Below are 18,058 nucleotides of genomic sequence, written 5' to 3' on the forward strand. Positions count from 1 at the left end.
CTTGCTTGTCAGTTTATAACAGGGCCTTCTTATCAGCTTGGGCAACATCATGTGGCCATGCTGGGCCTGTAGCAGGACACCAATTTTCCAGCCTTCTCACTGAAGGGCAGCGTGTAATGGCGAGCACGGTTTACTGCAGGTCACTGATACGAGGGACAGATCAGAGTCCGGCCAAGCACATGCATCGCAGCCTCCCCAAATCCGCAATGGTGTTTTAACTCCAGTTTCTGCGCAGGTTACTCACGGCACCTTCTCATTCCAAGGTCGGCAAAGTTTACAAGCCGCGCCTGTATCATTTGATGTTTTAAGCTGCACATTTCAAGGGCGTCAGATTGGCAGCCAATAATGTCCAGTGGCCCTTCCTTCGGCAACTCACAGGCAACAAACCCTGACCTAAGAACTCTTGGTAAGTGGGACTTCATTTATTGAACGCTCCCGTTCAGGCTGAGAAGGGATCTAGAGATCCGACAGGACCCGAACATGTTCCAGGTAGGTGTAGCTCACACACATCCCGCTGTGTGCTGGGAAAACAAGTGGGTCACAAAAATGGGAAACTTGCACAGTCTGCGGGGCTGCAACCCCGCTGCACCAATAACCACTTCAGGCTGCTAGTTGCAGGGGACTTAAGAAAGAAATCTGTCTGCGAACTGGTAAATTCAATTTCTCCCTGTCGGTGGCTTGTGCTTATTTAAGTCATTGATATGTTTGATTAAGTTATCACATATTCATCCTTCGAAGAATTCTTGCTTCTTTTAGAAACGGAAAGGTGTGTGTGACCCTTAGCTCTACCGGGAGGAAAAAAATCAGGTTCAGTTCAAGCCTTTGGACCGTCTCTAACACAGGCGGATAAGATTCCCTTGTCGGTTTTTCTATTGAAGGGGGAAAGATTATCCTGATGTAAGGCTAAGGGAAGAGTTACCTCCCGCCAGCTGGGGAACACTGAAGGTTTTTTTTTTCAGGTGACCGGTCTGGGTAGACAGGGCAGGCACTGCTCCTGCGGCAGGTCCCGGCAGTACAACGGGCACTGAGGCTTTGCGGATCGGTGATTGTGTTGGCAGATTCAGTCTTTATAAACGCCGCTGTAAACGGTATGTGCTGGCGGTGGACAGGGCCTGGCTCAAGAAGCAAGCTCGGCGACACGAAGTGAATTAAAGTTTAAAGTTTATCTATTAGTCACAAGTAAGGCTTACATTAACACTGCAATGAAGTTACTGTGAATTCCGGGTACTTTAACATTTCGGTTGAAGTCAACCTTTCCCCGGTTGTAACTGTTGTCGGGTGAAGTGTCCTGAGAATATAAAGTACGCTGAAAGTTTCGGTAATAGGCACGGACATACTATATATATATATAATTATTGATGTGTTACATCTGCACTTTGAAGAGAATTCAAAATGAACATCAAACATTCAGACATAGCGTCTGGTTTGTTTACTTCTATTTTTTTCTCGTTATTAAATCCGAAGCTGCTCAGAAATTGTCCGTATTGGTAAAAGTGTTGGGAAAGGTGTGTGTGATTCCTGTATCCCCGGCCAGTGATCACAGGAGGAGTGCTACTGAATCCAGCCACCCCCGCTGCTTAGTGCAATCATTGCCACACAAGGCAAGCAGACAAATCGAGGGATTGCAAAGGGGTCTGGGGTTGGTGTCAATCAATGTGAGGGAAGGTAGTACTAAATCAGCACATTGTAAGAAAATGCAAGTAAAAATAAAGAGACATTCAGAAAACAGGAATTAAAAATAAACCGATATGTATATATGTTCTCGCCCGTGTCGATATAACACTATTAAATTAATGATTGAGAATTAGACAGGAACGAGATTGCTAACTAAACTATACAACTCTCTTTGTGAAAGTATTGCTAGTGTATTGACAGATAGTCTGATAGAGCAGTGACAGACAGAACTATCCAAGTTGCATGGCTTGTCAGTGTGATAATCATACCGGCTTGCACAGCAATATATTTCAATACGCAAAACGTAACATCTTGATCAAGTTAAGGCTGGGCTTTCCCTAAATAGCTGTTATCAGCTAATTGCTGCTCAGTTCCCCGTATTGGTCATGTATTTTTTATCATACAGATATATTTATCAAGGCGAGAAAAAAAAGGGGGCCGATAAGTAAATAAAAATATGAATTGTAAAGCCAGGGAGAGAGGCGAGCAAATTGTAAGAATTGAATTTTACTCTGTGGTTATTCCTGGCTCTGTTGCACTGGTGAGCAGATTCCGAGAGCTGGATGTAATTGTATTGGCCGGAGAGAGACAGAGAGGGAGAGAGACCTTTCCAAGTATGTGAGCTGTCAGGAACCTGGTGAAAGAATAGCTTGGGAGTATTAATGACCGTCCCTTCTCAAAGGGACAATGCGGGCTTAATATGGGCTAACTCGCTCCGGCTAGTGTTACATTGGCAGTGGAGCTAGCAGACAGCACACACGAGGCTGTTTGATTGCAATACATGTAGGCGTTTGTTGCGACTCCCGTCAAATGGCAGGGACCTCTCATAACCGACAGATTAAAGATTAGTATTATAGAGTGATTCTGCAGTCAAGTGCGATCGTCTCGAACTTTCAAACGGAGTTTTTTGGGGGATTTATCCCCTGCCAGCTATGTAATGTTTAAAGCAGAGCGAAGCTGGGTATGTGACCACTTCCCACTCTTAGTTCTACTTGTCGCATCTCCGCTCTCACCAATTAGACACCCCCAGTAAGAGTGACAGCTCTCTCCTAACTCAGTTGAGTTTTTTTTAAAAAACTCTACTGCATTCAACAATTAATCGGAAATTGTAGGGAAGCACTGTCAACTTTGCAGCATCGAATACGCTGTGCCTTCTCATCAAAAACAAGCAGATTGTGTGGGCATCGTTTCAAGTAACCATGCTGACTCGCGGTAAAGTGGAATAAATCGGGAACACGGTGAAAATTTGCTCACAGTCCAAGGTTGATTTTGTGAGGATCACGTGCAGCCGCTATTTGAATACAGAAACAGGCAAACACCAAAACTAATTCACTGCCCTCCACCACCACCCCCCAACCCCCACCCCCGCAATTTCTGCCCCCTCTGAATACCCAACTCAACCCGTTCTTCAGAAAGCAGGAAAAACTGACCGGGACAGTTGTCCTTTGAGTTGCATTTATGTGGAATCGAATTACAGGAACAAAAACACGCTGGCATCTCCCAAGTTACACCAGAAATGCCTCAAAAATATTCCGCTATTTCGCACCATTTTATCATTGGCATGTCATTTAAAGCTTACTTCATATTGAACTAAACGACGTGAGTGATTTTTGTAGAATTAAACTGGGGATAGGAAAAGAATCGGATTGAAGTGTTTGTGCTGTCCCCCTGTCTAATGGTCTGTATTTGCAATTAATCTTGTTTCACATTCATGGAATAAACTGTGGACTGATCGTTTCAGAAATGCCGGGGTATAAACGCTCTCGCTTTTTTCCTTCAGGACAGTGTAATCATTTGAAAATAGCAGATACAACTCGTCTGAAAATTATTTGCTTATTGGGTCAACTGATTTCCCGTTATGCCAAATAAACCACCCCGTGCTCACCCACCACCCCAACTTCACAATCTGCCTTTCCTTCCAGGCCTGGGGGTCTCCCTGCTGTCCCACCAGGGGCTGGGGGTCTCCCTGCTGTCCCGCCAGGGGCGGAGGGTCTCCCTGCTGTCCCACCAGGGGCTGGGGGTCTCCCTGCTCTCCCCCGCCAGGGGCTGGGGTCTCCCTGCTGTCCCACCAGGGGCTGGGGGTCTCCCTGCTCTCCCCCGCCAGGGGCTGGGGTCTCCCTGCTGTCCCACCAGGGGCTGGGGGTCTCCCTGCTGTCCCACCAGGGGCTGGGGGTCTCCCTGCTGTCCCCCGCCAGGGGCTGGGGTCTTCCTGCAGTCCTTCGCCAGGGGCTGGGGTCTCCCTGCTGTCCCACCAGGGGATGGGGGTCTCTCTGTTGTCTCGCCAAGGGGCTGGGGGTCTCTCTGTTGTCTCGCCAAGGGGCTAGGGTCTCCCTGCTGTCCCGCCAGGGGCTGGGGTCTCCCTGCTGTCCCGCCAGGGGCTGGGGTCTCCCTGCCGTCCCGCCAGGGGCTGGGGTCTCCCTGCTGTCCCGCCAGGGGCTGGGGTCTCCCTGCTTTTGTCTGGGGTCTCCCTGCTGTCAAGACCAGACTGTCAGATCCACACTTCACTCCAGCCAGTGTGTGACCGCGCTGGATGGCAAGTGCTTACTTGCTGGCGTTGTATAGTTTATTAAAACTTCCTGCAAGGTTTGATGTTGACACATGGAACAAGAAGAAAAGTCTGCAGACAGGAGGATGCAGAATGGGATTGTGGTGACAGACTGCTGATAGTGTGTAAAGTACAGCGAAGGGTCACAGTGAGGATTCCTTCCATTTGATTTTCTCCCTCTCTATTTCAGGAGGTAGGTTGATACTATCCGGGATCGCGGGGGGGGGGGGGGGGGAGGGTAGGAGGCGCTCCTGGCCACAAGTGTTGTCCCATTGGCTCACTCGAGCTGACGTTAGGTCCGGCTAAAGAGCTTATTGGTGGGCGGGCTGCAGGTCGCTGGTAATCAAGGTTGGGAAAGCGCGGGTGAAGAGGAAGCGAAAGATTGGAACTTCAGCCAAAGCCCCTCAATGCACTAGCCAGACAGACAGCCTGGAATGAGCCCGTGCCACTCTGACCCGGGGGAGGGCAGGGGGGGGCAAACCATGAGTCCTGACTCTTGCTACAACACACGCTAACAACACACTCACACACACACTGCTCGGTCAAGTTACACTCGATATCATCTACAAGTCAAGTCAAGCCAATCTGTTTTTTCTATCGCGCTCTGTGTCTCTTCCCCCGTTCAGGTCTTCGGCTACTGGACGGAGCGTCTCCCCACAGCCAGCCCGGGAGTAGTGTCATGTTGCCCAAAGCCGAGGCAGAATCCATTGCCATTACTCGCTCGCATGGGGGTCGGATGCCTGGAACAATGCACGGTAAGAGAACTGCCTTTTGTACTCAACAACCTGCTCACTTCAGCCGTTCAATAAACCCTTCATCTGAGGACACCGCCGGGCTTCTCGGGCGACCCCCCGGGCGGGTCGGGGGCTGAGGGGGTGGGCGGGGGGGAGGGTGCATTAACTATTATAACTGAAGCAGGTTAGGGGCTGTGTGCAGACATTTTGCTGACAGGTCGGTAAGAGGACAGTTAATATATGCGCGCCTTGTGAATCCGAAAGATGCAGAGAGAGACTCATGGAGGTGGTCAGAAGTTTGGCGATGTTAAAACAAGAGACTGGTGTGAGGTGAACCGTAAACCTGTCCCAGTGGCTTGCCATCGAGTAAGTTGATGTGAAAGTGGGCTGCTCTGGTGTGAGTACGCATTCACAGATCCCTTTACAAGCCAAGCATTTCACAAACTAAGAAGTTGATTTCTCCTTCCTCTGTGTGTGAGGGTGAGAATGGAGTTAATTTGTGTCAACTCCCGGGAAGGGAAATGTCAGGCTGATTCTACAACTCAGATGTTTGGAGTTACACTTTATAAAAGAGATCTGGCCGCTGTGTCCATGAGTTATTGCAGACAGCGCACTAAAGTCATTTCCCAGAGGTTAGTAATGAAATGCTTAAAATTGGGGGGGTTGGGGGGGGGGGGGGGGTGGGGGGCGGAGGGGGGTAGCTCAGGGCTACCGAGAAAGGATACACTTGGATAACTAATTTCACAACAAAAGCGGAAGGAACTTTGTGTAGTTACATGGAGGTTCAAATGTCACTTTGTCAGAAGCGTCAGCGCTCAGAGTGAAATCAGCCACACGCACGGGGATAGATATTCACACCAAATATTGGCATGAGAGAGAATCAATCAGCCTAGAATCTGCAGCTAGTTGCATTTCTAACAATCCCGTCGCCTGAGCAGGCCCACAGCTTGTAGACCTTTCAACCAAGGCACACTGTCCTCGGATAAAACCTCTCGTGTTTCTGAATATTAAAAAATCAGAATTCGATATGAATTTGACCTGAAATGAACATTGACAGATATAGGGAAACTTGTTACTCTTCGCTTAACTCCTTGCCAGTTCTGATCCAATTGGAACTAAAAGTTTAAAAGGCGCTTCGTGCTCTTGTCCCCAGGCCTGAGGTACAGCCGCACGACCATCACTTACTTACTTGCCTTTTTAAAAAGACACCGCTCAACTTATGACTCGATCCGCTAAACTGTCCACATTTCCAGACAATTCTCCCTGCTGCATTTGTCCCTTTTGTTTGTGTGGAGACGTGACCGGGGCTGACGTCCCGCCTCGGGAAGTGAATGTCGAATAGCTGACTCCTCGGTGGGGTGGGCTCGGTGAACTGGAATTGGGGACTTTCCACTGGGACACTTTATACGAAGCAAATCTGGCCTTTCTGTAGGAACACCTTGCTTCAACGCGTCTTCATCAGAGAGGACAGGAGGGCTCGCTGCTCCCAGTAGGCTGGTCATATCATTGACAGTATTTTACCCCAACCAGCCAAGATTTGAATTTATCTTTACCCCTGGCCCTTGGCACTTTGACATGTGTTTTAACGCTGTGTTTGAATCATCCCGGCTGGTCAAAAGTGCAGCAGAATATCATCATCTCCTCTCACAAAGCAAGGAACGATCATTCATCTCTCTTTTTTCCCCCCCTGAATGTTCTCCTTTGATGACACCAAGTATTTTAGCCTCTACTCCAGTCTCATCAGATTGGTGCTGACCTTCTCTCCCATTCGCGGTGCAAGCTGTTTCAGTTGCACTTTTCCGGGGGAGGGGGTTCGGATCCAACGACCTGCCTTGCATGGGGAGAGTGGGAAGGTGTCTGGGAAGTGTCTGCCTTTGCAAAGCCTGGCTCGGAGGCTCAGCCCACTTTTAGCCATTTGCTCACTTGCTAGGAAAGCACCTGTTTGGCGGGATGCACGTGCGCATGTGTGCTATTCCAACCACTTTAATTCAGAATATTACAATAAGCTTATAAATAACGAGGCCCCAGGAATAGAGCAGCCCGCGTGGTTCTGCAAATAGCCCAGGCAGCAAGCAGCGGCGAGAGGGGTCAGCTACACTTAGCAAAACGGAGCGCTGCCGCGCTGAATCCCCAAACCCAAGCCTGCCCTTTGCACGTTCCTTTTAAATCCCAAAATTGGGGGCTGGGGGAGGGTCGCTTCTCCCGTTTTGCGCCACTTCCCAATGTGGGGACCTCTGTCCTCACTCGAGGAAGATTGTTTGTGGACACTGTGCACCTTAGAGCCAGCGGAAATGGTCCAAGCTGACGGGACAGCTCCGCCTCATTTCAGATTTAATCCGGGCGCCGCTGCTTATAGATTTTAAGCGCCCAGGTGATCCCTCAAGAACAGCGACAGTTATACACTTATTTTTTTTAAAGCGCCAAATTAACAGTCCACCTTTCCAAAAAGAGAGAGAAAAAAAAACTCAGCTTCTTAAGGAATGTGGACTTTTAAACCATCAACACAGGCCGGAGCCCGAAGGAAAGGATTAGGACCGGTTTACTATCGAATATTTCAGTAATTACAGACAGCATCGAAATATTTCCACCTGCACGGATATTTCACACCCCAAACCCATGCGTGGATCGGTTTGCGAGCACTTCAGGTCGAGTGCTTGACAGATCTCGTTGTCCGGGGAAAGTTTGGTGGAATCGGGGATGTTTCTCTCTCTCTCTCTCCCCTAATAATCACCTTCCGATCAATATCAGCATTTAGCACTCGTCCACTTCAGCTGAACCCTGCTCGTTTGTAAAAGTGGGAGAGGTAAATAGAAATCTCTGGCAAGGTTTAAATATCTTTTGAAAAAATAAAATGCATTTCGCTGAAGGCGGGCAATCGTTCGCATCTATGTATTTATATGTGTATGTATATATAACTGCTCTTGTTATGATCTGTATGTTGAATTTCTGAAATGTTCCAGCCGAGAGATGCAATGGGAAATTTTATACTTGATGTCAGCAAAAAAAAAATCTATTTTATGGACCGTGACTTTTCTTTCAAATCCAGCGAGGCTTCCTCTAGTAAAGTGATCCTGTGTCCCGACCTGACAATGAGCTAAATTCCAGACAATCCCTGGCACTGCAGCCAAGCAAGTAGACCCAAAGGACAGACCTCAGCATTTCCAACTACTCCCCCCGCACCGCCTCCCCCCCCCCCCCCCTCCTCCCCACCAGCACCGGAGATATTGGTCCAGTACTGTGGCCGGCGCGATGCTACACGCCACTTTTGGGATCTTTCTCTTGGGCACCGCTCTTTCTATCGGGCCTTAAAAAAGTGAGATTCGCCTAGTTTTTAATAGAGACCCTTAAAGGTGAGGTTCTGGCGTTTTGATGGGAAGAGCTTAAAAATTCTGACAAGTGTAGAATGAAGGGCTTTTGTTAAAGGTGCGGTTCTGACCGTTTATCATAAAGGCCATTAAAGGTGAGTTTCTAGTTTGTTTTAACCTGTTCGCCATCAACAATGATCAGTTAAACACCATGCAATCCAACATGAGAATGAACACAGCGCTCCTCTCATTACTGCTAACGGCATGGTGCAAAATGCACAGTTTCGCTGTTTGCCGCTTTCAACTTTCACTGTCCAAGCCGTTTGGCCAAATCAAGCCGCGAAGTCGGCCGGGGTGACTTCTCAACACTGAAGAACGTGTGGCGAGATCAAATAGGAATTAGTGAGAATTCATATCCCGCCTCAAGCTGTTATCAATCAATAAAATGTGTTTTATCAAAAAAAAAACACACAAGCGTGGGGGAATGGTTTCAAAGTTGAGTATTGCAGAGCCTGGTTTGCAGTCAGGCAGTAATATCTGGATGGTTTCATTCCCTCAACATTCCCAAGTTGTCGGTTGCCTTCACACATCGAGAGCGCCGTAGGTAAATTCCTACCTGGGATCTTTTTAAAGGGTGACAACCCCCCTTACACTGTGCAGGGGGTGCAGGCCCCCACTGAGTCACACACACACACACAAACCTAACTGAGTAGCTGTCTGAATTTCTCTAATGATCTCGTCCCCATAAAGTTTCTCTCAATAGTTATTTACATTTTATTACAGTCACCTATCCGCTGACGCCAAGCGCCTAAGTCAGCCTGAGAACCAAAACAGCTTTGCCCGAATTTGAATTCTTGAAAGTGACCCGAAATTGCCGAGCTTTAGTGTTGAAACAAAACGGACACACCACTTTTTGTCAGTCAGTTTAACAAGGTGCGTTACCAATACATGCACGTTTTGGTTATATCTGTTTCCTCTCTCCGCCTGCTTTCTAGAACTAAAACTGTTATTAAGATTCCAGCTCTTGTTATGTGATGGTCAGTAACCCTTTCTCTTTCTAAAAAAAAAGGTCATGACAAACCACCCCCTCCCCTTTCAGTTTGAGGTTAAAAAGTACCCCCTCCCCCCCGCCCCCACACCCCCCCCCCCCCCCCCTCCCTCCCCTTCTCATCCAATCGCTTCCTCCCTCTACTTCCCCATCATTTCGGCTGCTCGATGCTCCGAAGTTCTTAAGTGTCTGGAGAGAAGGGAATAAATCGCGTGTGCCCCCACCTCCCCTTCCACCCCGACTCCCGATTGATGCTGTATTCATAGCCGGAACTGATTTACACCCCGGCGCGGTGTCATTACAATTGACTTGTGTGTGTGTGTGTGTGTGTGTTTGCACACATTGTGCTTTTCTCAAGGAGTGCGCTGTTCCCTCTCCGCAGCCACCCAGTTTAAGATGATGGAGTATGCCTACGATGAAGATTTGGACGAGCTGTGCCCGGTTTGCGGTGACAAAGTCTCGGGCTATCACTACGGCCTGCTCACCTGTGAGAGCTGTAAGGTGAGTGGCGCCGGCTGCCCTCCCCTCTCCTTTCCCTCTTCTCTCCGCTCCGCACCTTGCGGCTTGCCCTTTCGCGCGATCCAGGGAGGACAGGTCGATTTTGTGCAGTTACTGCCGCCTCCACCCCCCCCCCCCCTCCTCCCCCGCGCCCTCCGCCAAGCTGTGACCCATTTTTTTCACACACTTTTAATCCAAAGTCTATTCCACCTTCAGCAACTTCCTGCCCAAACCCCCAACCCCCCCCCCCCCCCCTCCCGGGCCCAATAACTATTGCCAATGTTTGACTTTTGAGTGTTTCCACCCAGTCTCCTCTCCGGCCTCTCCTGCACTCAGACCAGACGGGAGGAGAGAGCTGGACTTGCCACCTCACCTCATCCCCCTCAATATATCCTCCAGTGGGATGTGCTTGCGCAGCGTGCAGGTCACACCGCTATATTTGAAGGATAGGACGCTCCACAACATTTCAAAGGTCTGCTTCGAGCGGATTTTTTGTTTTGCTTCCCCCTCCACACAACTCCAGACTATTGATTTATATATTTCCAGCTGCTTTATTAGACCACTCTGACCACTACCCGGGAGTTGAGATGCACCTTCAGCTCGTGTTCCCGGGGCGCTTTATAAAGTCCACCAAGCATCTCTCTGGCATGATTTGGGTTACACAAGATAAAAGCAAACGACTGCGGATGCTGGAATCTGAAGCCAAAAGAAAAACAAATGCTGGAAAAATCTCAGCAGGTCTGGCAGCATCTGTAAGGAGAGAAAATGTTGTATACCCTGGAGCTACCTGTAATCCTGGAGGTTACATGCGAATGTTGTATATCCTGGAGTACCTCCTTTGGGTTACAGCCGGGCTCTCTTCTGTCCAATTCCCCGCTGGTTTGTTGCAATGACTAACGGTCAGTGAGTGCTCTAACAGTTAGGAAAGCGCTGGGGTTGGCGCTGATTCTTGGATTGGTGTGGGGTTTTATTTAACAAGCCCTCTCCCCGGGAATACACGGACTTGGTTACATGCCCCCCTCTCTCTGTTTTAAGGGTTTCTTCAAACGCACTGTTCAGAATAACAAAAGGTACACGTGTATTGAAAACCAGGCCTGTCCCATCGACAAGACACAGCGGAAAAGATGTCCCTACTGCCGCTTCCAAAAGTGTCTGAACGTCGGAATGAAGTTGGAAGGTAAGGGGTAACTTTCACTGAGTGTCTCTGGCGCCGGTTCAGTTGTTTGAGGAGGGGTTTGGAGTGAATCCACTTCTCGGGGACAGGCAGAGGAAGGTATAAATATGAAGCAATTCAGGTATCATCTATATCCAGACATCCAATCCGGACACCGCTCGAGTTCAATTTCATTCTAAATATTAGTCCATGTGCTGGATTAAGCGCCGACTAAAAGAAGGCTTTCGATTATACAGAATCTAGTGTGAATTCTCTGGGCAACAGATAATTCTCTACAGCAAGCACAGGGAGGCTGGTTTGTCTGAATCACAGATTCGCTTCTTGTATTTGCAGCCGAGCTGGGACTCGGCACAGCGAGAGCTTACATCTCCCCCGCCGCCCTCAAAAGTCCTTGTTTGGGTTTATCCTCAATCTAAAGTCACAGATAACAAGGCGGATTCGCCGCTTCTTCCGTGAAAGTCAATGAGTTTTTTAAAAAAGAACTCGGAGAGCTTGTATTCTGGTCGATTCGGTAAGCGGCCGCCGGAGTTACCCAGGAGCCGAAACTCAATCGAAAAAGCAACTCAAACTGATTTTAACCAAATCAAATCAGTATGTTACCTGATTTCAAGAAATCTAAGCTGAATTATTGCTCTTCTCAAGTGCAGTAAGTTCCCAGTTACCGTTCCGCAGCCTATCTGGATCCGAATCCTTTCTAAACGGCGTGGGACTGATTGTAACTTGACCATTTATCTGTTTACCTGCTGACTGGGAATATCACAGCCCAGCTCCTGTGCTGTAGCTCCCTGTCCATTCACTCTTATTCAACCTCACGGCCCAACCGAGGCAACTATATTGTTCATTTAGAAGGTGAGTTACTGTACCGCCCAGTCCATAATGCCATCGCATCGATGGAGTCAGGGAATGTATACTTAACAAATATTTCAACTGCTACCGATCCCTGGAAAAGGGTCATTCAATCCTTCTGTAATGGAATTGAGAAAAGTATACTGATGCACTTTCGCTTTATAATTGACAATACATCCAATATCACAATAATATCTAGGCTTCTAGTTTATCGGAATTTGCCAATACTAACAGGGTTCTGTCTCTTTTAATTACGTTTTTATTCTGTCGGTTGCCAATTTTTTTGCTGTCGATTTTTCTCCCGATCTCACCTCAAGGCCACAGATCTTTGCTTGGGAGATGCTCCCATTCAAACTGTGCCATGAAAAGAAACTCGTTCCTGATCCTGCCCTGACTGAAATACAGACTGGGGGACTTCCAGCAGGATAGTCACCGAGAGCAGGAAGCCCGAACCGTTTGCCTTTCCAAGGCTTTCACGCCACCTTAATTGCCATCCCAGGGATGCCGAGGGCAATTGGATCGCGCTCTGGCTCAGATCACCTCGGGATGAAGCTGGCTGCGGGGTAACTGGTCCATTCAGTCCAGGAGTCCGGGGCCAATGAGAGAAAGAATAAGTCGGTGTGCTGAGTACCTGCATTGTTATTGAAGAGTCAACGACAGTATTTGTGAGAATCGCAAGTTACAAGGCTCGCAGGGATAAAAGAGATTCGAATTTGACAATGATTTTCCGAATATTAAATCCTACTATCATTTAAATTATATTTCTAACCTGTGGTTTACTAATCAGAATCCGGGAGGAATTATCGTTGCATCAGAAACCGAATTCTATTCCGTTCAATAGATTCTGAAAATATGTCAGGAGTCGCACTCAAAACCAACATCATTTACCGATCACCACTCATTTCCATGCGATGTCTGGGCACTGCACCAAGTAAGAGTTTTAACAACACCAGGTTAACATCATGCCTACCATCGTCACTGCACCAAGCCCAGGTCACTAGGAGTCTCCCACATCTTTCTATGTCTTGGCACATCAACGTTTCTCACACCAGGACATTGTAATGTGCCCCATCCGCTCACTTTCTGCATTTATTTAACTCTCTATTCTACACTATAGGCTGTCGATGTGGTCATGTCCATTTTCTCTGTTCAGTCAGAGGAGAGAGGGCATACAGATAGTTTTGTCAAAGTTTCTAGTCTTACTAAAAATACATATAAATACATTTATGTTGTCATTCCACGTGAAGAACACAAACTCAGTGTACATCACTTTACATTTCCTCCGTCATTCCTCATCACACAACATTATATGTTAGTAATGCTTGCCCTGTATCTTTGCACACTTCTTTGGAGGACAGTATTGGAAGGATTCATAAACTGACCAGCGAGCTGATAAGTTACATTCTCCCATGGCCATTTTCGAGTCCTGGAATGGAACTTGAACCCTAGCTCAAATCCTGGCTCAAAGGCGGGAGTGCTCCCAATGCACCCTGTATGTTAGCTGATTCTGTTCTATCACTCCCTAGTTCTATAAAATTATCTGCATCTGCAAGTACCTCACTCGTGAGACAATGTCAACTTAAAATTCTCTATCTCTCTACAATCCCCCATTTCATTCCATATCCATACACATCATTTGACATCAATCCATGTTACTTCAGTTGATTGCATTTAATCCTGAAGTATGTAAGGAATCAAGCATGTGATTCAGGAACACCTCTGGAGTTATTTGCGGTTGTATTTCATCTTTGTCTTTCAATGGTCACTTGTACCTCAGCCTTGTCAGGAAATGACTTGTAAATTTTTGCTTACAGTGTAACACCTATCTTGCATAGTTTAATCATTTAAACATAAATGAATAGAAACAGAATGCCATGCGTTTAAACAGAACCTTTCACAAAGAGTATGTCCCAAAAGATTACAGCCAATAATTACCTTTGTAGTTTTGTCATTGTTGTGATGCAGGAAACGCAGCAGCCAATTTGCACACAGCAAGCTCCTATACACAGCAATGTGATAATCAGCAGATTCATCCTGTTTTGTGATGCTGCCTGAGGGATAAGTATTGACTAGGATACTGAAGGTAGCACTCCTGCTCTTTGAGTCATTGTCACAGGATCTATTGCATCCACCTGAGAGGACTAGCACCCGTGGCAGTGTGACACTCCCTCCGCTCTGCACTGAAGTGTCAGCTTAAACCTATGTGCTCAAAACCATTCAAAATAATTCTTCTGTAAATATCCAAAAACAAATAGATTTAAACAAATAACAAACTTTTGGACTATTTCTGAGAGGTTTTTGTCTTTCAGAATTTCATACAAGCTGCATTATATGAGTGTCGTATTATTTCAGGCATCTACTGTTACAGGAATGCCTATACTGGATTTTAAACAGCCATTGAAATGGCTCTATCAGTGTTTCCATGTGGAATGAAGGCATTTTCAAACAGGTTTTTAATGGTGATCTGGAGATAATTCAGTTGCATATTTAACTTTGAATGAAAAATGAAAATGACTCCAATCTCTCTATAACTGTTGTCAAATTTAACATTTAGGATCAACCACTGCAAAGTCCTGAGATGTTTGGATGGCAAATATATATTGCTAACAAATGAACACACTATTACAGGCACATAAATGCAAGCACTTGACCAGACATCATGAAGCCAAGAATGTTTTCCCAAGAGTACTCACAATTAGTTACTGGTCTGCATTCTACCATGTAGGTTTGAACCTCTAATTGTCAAAAGTTCTTATAATGGATACACAAGGCTTATAATAAATTTTTAATGTGGCACTAATCCCTAAGATAAAATGCTCCAATTGTAACCTCAAGTAGAAGTCACAGCAGTCTCAACATGTCATATAGCTGTCAGAGGGTCCTGTTTTTCTTTAGTCACCAATAGCCGAAACTGGCACTGTCAGAATATTTCAGTAGCTGTTAGATGTGCTCAGTGGTGACAGACACCACTGTGACAGAGACCATTAAAACAAATCCCAAGGCATCTGCTGAATTGGATTTGTTTTAATTATTTTTTAATTCCTGAGATATTAGAAGATATTGCAGTGACATCGGGGCTCTCAATGAGCTTGTTTTTGTTCACATGGGAAATATTATAATGGGGCTTTACTAATGTATGGCTTGATAGCACCATTCAAGCAGAAGGACGAAGAAAAGGAGGAGGTAGAAACACAAGAAGAAGATAGTCAAAGGAGCTGAAAATAGAGATTAAACATTTTCTGTCTTTAATGACAATAAGATAAGAACGGTGACTTAGAAACATGGTACATCAAAACTGAGGCAAATTAAAAAGTTTGAAAGTAACACTTGATTCAAGGAATTTCAGAACAGTGCAATCACTGCAGAAACTCTTTATGTAATCGTACTTTTTCTTCATGTAGGCAATATTTGAACGCATGTAATGTAAGGATAATTCCTTTTCTCAGTTACACACTTTGGTTATTGTAATACATTGAAAATTAGATTTCTTTCTAAAGAAGAGGTCTTTGGTATTAGCAGGGCTTGTTACAGACCCTAAGTCATACCAACAACCTGTTCTTCATTTATTTGTGCAGTATATATCAATGTTTTCTTGCATTGACTTTTTCCTTGCTGCCAATGTTGAACATGAAGATTGTTTGCCCCAGTGAAGATTAGTCAGTCAGTTCAGGGCAGAACTGTACAGTGATGTCTGAGTACACATAAATACCCAAAGTACAGTCACACGGGTGACTGCTGGTATGAAAGGCTCATTTCTGTCAGATGAATGTGAGACTCAACTGAAGCATAAGCATGTGGACACATTTTATATGGAATAAATTGCAATATTGCAACATGAAATTATAATCAGTATGAAAAGGATAATGCTAAGATCCACAGCCAGAAGGTATTAACTTCACAAGCTTTCTATTTTTTGGAGATGCACAAAACAGAATCTTTGACAATAAAAGCAAAATTCTGCAGATGCTGGAGATCGGAAATAAAACAAAGTGCTGGAAAGACTCAGCAGGTCTGGCAGGATCTGTGGAGAGAGAAACAGAGTTAACATTTTGAGTCTGTATGACTATTTGGAGTCACAGAGGCTCAAGATGCCAGCTGTTTCTCTCTCCACAGATGCTGCCAGACATGTTGATTCTTTCCAACACTTTTATTTTAAACATATACAACTAATCTTAAACCAATTTGCTAATGTGCACGATATTTATTTTCTTACCTTTTTCATGTTTGAAACACAAATCAAAACAATGTGAATTTTATACAATGAATATCTGTTCCTGGTTGTGCATCACTGCAGTACTGATTTTTAATAATGTATGTATTCCACAGCTGTAAGAGCTGATCGCATGCGTGGAGGTCGAAACAAGTTTGGGCCAATGTACAAGAGGGACAGGGCTCTGAAACAGCAGAAGAAAGCTCTGATTCGAGCAAATGGACTTAAACTAGAAGCCATGACTCAGGTGATGCAGACAATGCCAACAGACCTGACGATATCTTCTGCTATCCAAAACATCCATTCAGCCTCCAAAGGCCTACCTCTAAACCATCCTGCCTTGCCACCAACAGACTATGACCGGAGCCCATTCGTAACGTCTCCGATTAGCATGGCAATGCCAACACATGGCAGTCTGCAAGGCTATCAGACCTATAGTCCTTATCCAAGTCGTACTATCAAGTCAGAATATCCAGACCCCTATACTAGCTCCCCAGAATCTCTAATGGGTTACTCTTACATGGACACCTATCCGACCAGCTCTCCATCTAGTATCCCACATCTTATATTGGAACTTTTGAAGTGTGAACCAGATGAACCCCAGGTGCAGGCCAAGATCCTGGCCTACCTACAGCAAGAACAGGCCAGCAGGGGAAAACATGAAAAGCTCAACACTTTTGGGCTTATGTGTAAGATGGCAGATCAGACCCTTTTCTCCATTGTTGAGTGGGCTCGAAGCAGCATATTCTTCAGAGAACTTAAGGTATGATTCTACTTTTGCAATGCAATTATATTATAATGCTATTGAGAGAAATACCCATCCATTTCGTGTCTTAATGCCTTAAGATTGACGGCCCATTAATTTGTGATCTATATGACATTTTAAAATAGCTGGCTACTTAAAAGCACATTTTCAATACAATGGGGTGGACTTTCATCTGCATCGCCAGGATGAGAATTAGTGCCCAGTTGAAGAGTAAGGGTAGGGAAATCAGGAGGGGAAGGGTCATACATTGATTAAAAATACTATTTGAATTTCCTTCCAATGTCAAGATCCATCACAGGTATGCAGTCTCCCCTCTCAATCTCCCCTCCAGTATTCCACTCAGAGTAATATTTTATATCCAGGTGGTACAGATGGAAATGTACTCCAGTACATATTTCGGATTTAGAATCTTTCCTGATCTGAATGTGCAGTGTTAACATATTACACCCTCTTCAGTCTGAGTGATAATTTGCCATTCTGGGATTTGTATCATATAATAAGCACTATCAGATATGTTTTCAACCATAAGCCATTTCAGAAAAGTATTGGGCATAAACCTAAATCAGTGTTTCTTAGTTTGTACTTGAACTTACTTTTTTCACTAAGATAACCAAAGAGAGGAGTATGTATTATTGTGCATTTTTTATCTTGTCTTTGATTTAGATCATATTAGAAAAGGATTTTGGTTAAGTCACTATTTAAATGTCATGTGGTCAAACTGCACAAATGAAATTAGGAGCTGATGTAGCTGAATTTGTCTTTTAAAATAATGGATATAAATTTGATGCAAATGTAAATAGATGTTTTAAAATTAAGACATGCATTTGGAAAAAAAACCTGCCTGAAATACATTTTGTAGGCAATTTATCATGATGGTTTTCAACTGCAGAACTCTTTAAAGTTCATAGTTTGGGCTATTTTATGTTCTTCATGTCATTCATGACGAGGGAAAAGAAATTTACTTTGAAGTTCAATTTTTTAAAATCACTTAGCTGCACTTAAAAACTGACATTTCACCATCTTCAGGTTTTTTTAATACAAAATTGTACAATAGTACATGGGAATTGCATTCTGTGTGTGGTAAATGTTGAATTTAGCATGTCATGTCATGGAAGTTAATTTTATTCTCTCAATTCATTGCCCATGACTCAAGCCTAACTACAAAAGGAATATTATCTGGTTAGCAAGAAAAGGTTAATATTGAGTTTTCAGACCAAGGTTGCAGAATTAAACAGCTTTCATGTATGACTGGATTTAG

The 18,058-nt window shown here is 45.2% G+C and overlaps 1 protein-coding gene across 5 annotated transcripts in view; it reads left to right on the top strand.

Moving 5' to 3' along the window:
- The first annotated feature begins 204 nt into the window (after positions 1 to 204).
- The window catches only part of nr5a2 (nuclear receptor subfamily 5, group A, member 2), a 312,907-nt gene continuing 295,053 nt past the window's right edge, over positions 205 to 18,058 (top strand). For 2 of the 5 annotated variants that reach the window (XM_078218179.1, XM_078218182.1), the window contains exons 1-5: positions 205 to 406; positions 4,846 to 4,974; positions 9,689 to 9,807; positions 10,840 to 10,981; positions 16,151 to 16,797. In XM_078218179.1, the coding sequence (XP_078074305.1) occupies positions 346 to 406; positions 4,846 to 4,974; positions 9,689 to 9,807; positions 10,840 to 10,981; positions 16,151 to 16,797 (1,098 nt within the window). In that variant the 5' untranslated portion in view covers positions 205 to 345. The other 3 variants (XM_078218180.1, XM_078218181.1, XM_078218183.1) reach the window with 3 other exon arrangements.

Source organism: Mustelus asterias, chromosome 8, assembly GCF_964213995.1.
Source record: "Mustelus asterias chromosome 8, sMusAst1.hap1.1, whole genome shotgun sequence".
In the NCBI taxonomy this organism is placed as follows: domain Eukaryota; kingdom Metazoa; phylum Chordata; class Chondrichthyes; order Carcharhiniformes; family Triakidae; genus Mustelus; species Mustelus asterias.